Source organism: Lactuca sativa, chromosome 6 (genome assembly GCF_002870075.4).
Source record: "Lactuca sativa cultivar Salinas chromosome 6, Lsat_Salinas_v11, whole genome shotgun sequence".
Lineage (NCBI taxonomy): Eukaryota > Viridiplantae > Streptophyta > Magnoliopsida > Asterales > Asteraceae > Lactuca > Lactuca sativa.
Genome location: NC_056628.2, coordinates 107875780 through 107878197, shown reverse-complemented (window position 1 = coordinate 107878197; position 2418 = coordinate 107875780). Strand labels below are relative to the sequence as shown.

The following is a 2418-nucleotide window of genomic DNA, read 5'->3' as shown; positions in this document are numbered from 1 at the left end:
CAATGTGAGGAGCTTGAGCTGGTTCCTTTTCAAATCGATCAACAACCCTTGTGGTTCTGAGAGAGGGTTGATCTACCGGGTTGTCATGAGGAGGAGATTGAGATTGAGCACTGGAGGCATCTACATTAGATGGAGGCTATTGAAACAAAGAATTAAACCTATCACCAAATTCTTCTAAAAGTTTGTTCTTTAAGCTGAAGTAGAATGTAGTTAAGGATCTAAGATTAGTATGTAAGTCAGAGATTTGCTTTGACTTTAGAGCATTATCAGCTTCAAGTTCAGCGATCCTTATATCATCTTTTCCAATCAGAATGTCCTTCTCAATGTTTTTCTGATTTAGAATGCCGATTTCTTCTCTGAGCTTGGACATAGTAGGATCATCATCCCCTGAATGACCTTCCTCAATAGATATTTCTTTTCCACGTGAGGAAGGTACTGTACTGTGTTGTTGTGCCAAGTGCCTTGCTAGCCTGATAGAGGCTTCATCTAGCGAAGGCCTTGTAGGAGAATATCCTTGAACAGCTGAAGATCCTCCAGTTTCATATATGGTGCTTGGCCTTGTTGGATTGGTACAGGTGGTGCAGTAACATATGTAGTTGTGATTATGGATTGAGCTGGTGATGCTTGTTGGGTAAAATCTCCCTGCCTCGGATCAAGTCATCTTCTTTTTACAGAAGGCTGGGAGGTTTGTGTCAGTATCTGATCACACATTGATGGCATAGATGTTGGAATAACACCAAAAAGGGGAGGAATCCCTGAAGTTGCATCCATTTGACTTGAAATATCATCCATCGGTTTTGATGTAGGAGGCATTGTTTCAAGAACTTCGTCAACAACCCTAGTCTCTGTTGTTGTTTGAGCAACTTCATTAACATTGATAAAGAACCTGTCGAGGAACTCGGAACTTGGGCCTATGTTGTCATGATCAAGATCAAGATTCAGTGGGATTTCCTCATTGTTAAAACCAGACAAATCCATCCCATCAAAAAATTCGTCATTTTCATCAGCCTCTTCATCGTCATTTACCGTCACATTGTCCATCAAATTTTCTTCAAAATCATCTTCATCATCATCATCTGCATCATAATCACTTCGAACCTCTACATTTTTCATTTGGTCGTGTTCCTCTGCCACAATTGCGACAGGAGGAACGTGATTTTCTTCGAGCTCATGCTCTGAGGTCGAGATGACAATATCCTCAGTTTCAGTTTCTGTGGGATTTGGAAGATCATCAGAATCAGAATCATCACCTACTTGAGCAAAATTCCCAAACTTAACCAAGGGATACTTTCCTTCAATAGTAAATTTTCCCGGCCGATTCTGCTTTATAAGACCAAAAGCACGAGGACCAACACACTTGAGTTCCAAAGTCTCTCCTCTTCTCTTAATCTCGGGGTGCATGGAGTTAAAGATTATCTGAAGAAATCTTGGATACATAAGGAACTTATTCCTTGTCTTTTCTTTAATGTTTAAAATCATCTCATTTGTTGAGAGAAATAACTTGAGACACACTACCGTTAGAACAAGTATGATTGCAGAATTAGTTAATCTCAAAGGATCTAAAAGCTCAACAATAATAAGTTAATATGTTAGATGGTTAGATACTTAGATAGTTAGTTGCGGAAATATAAAGAAACATAAATGACAACAGGTGATATATCAAGTAAACACATAAGATGATTCATAACATGGAATGCATTCAAACCAAGTTAGTAAGTAAGATCAATCTTAGTGATAGAGTCACAAGTGACTTGCTCCGAAGAGAGGTATTAATCAGTTGTGATCGAGAGGATTTCAGAGAGTAAGAAAGATATGAGATAACTTGAAGATAATTAAGATCTAGAGATGAGTAAGAAGAGATCTGTGTTGATTAATATAGCGTAGTCTCTATTTATAGAGACTAAGGAGATACAAGTGATTCACTCTCTAAGAGTAGCCATGCAAGACATACTGGACAATAGAGAGTATTACAGAAAGAAAATAAACTAAGTACAGATTGACGACTGCAGTAGCTTTAGACAACTTCGGATGTGACTATTGAGGACGCTTGACTGCGGAGAGGTGTAGACTGCGGTAGACAAAATTAAGAGGGTCACTTCATGTATCAACAGTTTCCCCCTAAGTGACCTCTAATTTTCTTCACTTATCAAGTTTTAGGAACTTGATCAGGACCCACCAAAATTTCTTGACATTTTCCAACCAGGTGATCCTCCTTAGAATTTCGAACTTAACTTCGGCAGTTCTATGCTTCGATTTTTCCACTACGGTTCGACATGTTTCAAGTTGTTTCTTCGAGAGGCGGTTCATGGAGGACATGGGAATAAAGTACTTGACTTGATCAGTCTTCCTTTTGAAGATGACTCCAAGTTCAGGAAAGTTGGTAGCACCAAGGGATCTTTCCTCATAGCCTTCAGTTGG

General features: G+C 39.0%; 1 protein-coding gene across 1 annotated transcript; it reads right to left on the bottom strand.

Moving 5' to 3' along the window:
• Positions 1 to 657: 657 nt before the first annotated feature.
• LOC111917330 (histone chaperone RTT106-like) lies at positions 658 to 1401 on the bottom strand. Its single transcript, XM_023913023.1, has one exon. It carries the CDS (start codon positions 1399 to 1401, stop codon positions 658 to 660), a length of 744 nt encoding a protein of 247 aa, XP_023768791.1.
• Between the last annotated feature and the right edge of the window lie 1017 nt (positions 1402 to 2418).

Excerpts from the sequence above, each read along its gene's own strand:
- LOC111917330 (XM_023913023.1), bottom strand. The coding sequence starts at position 1,401 with ATGCACCCCGAGATTAAGAGAAGAGGAGAGACTTTGGAACTCAAGTGT.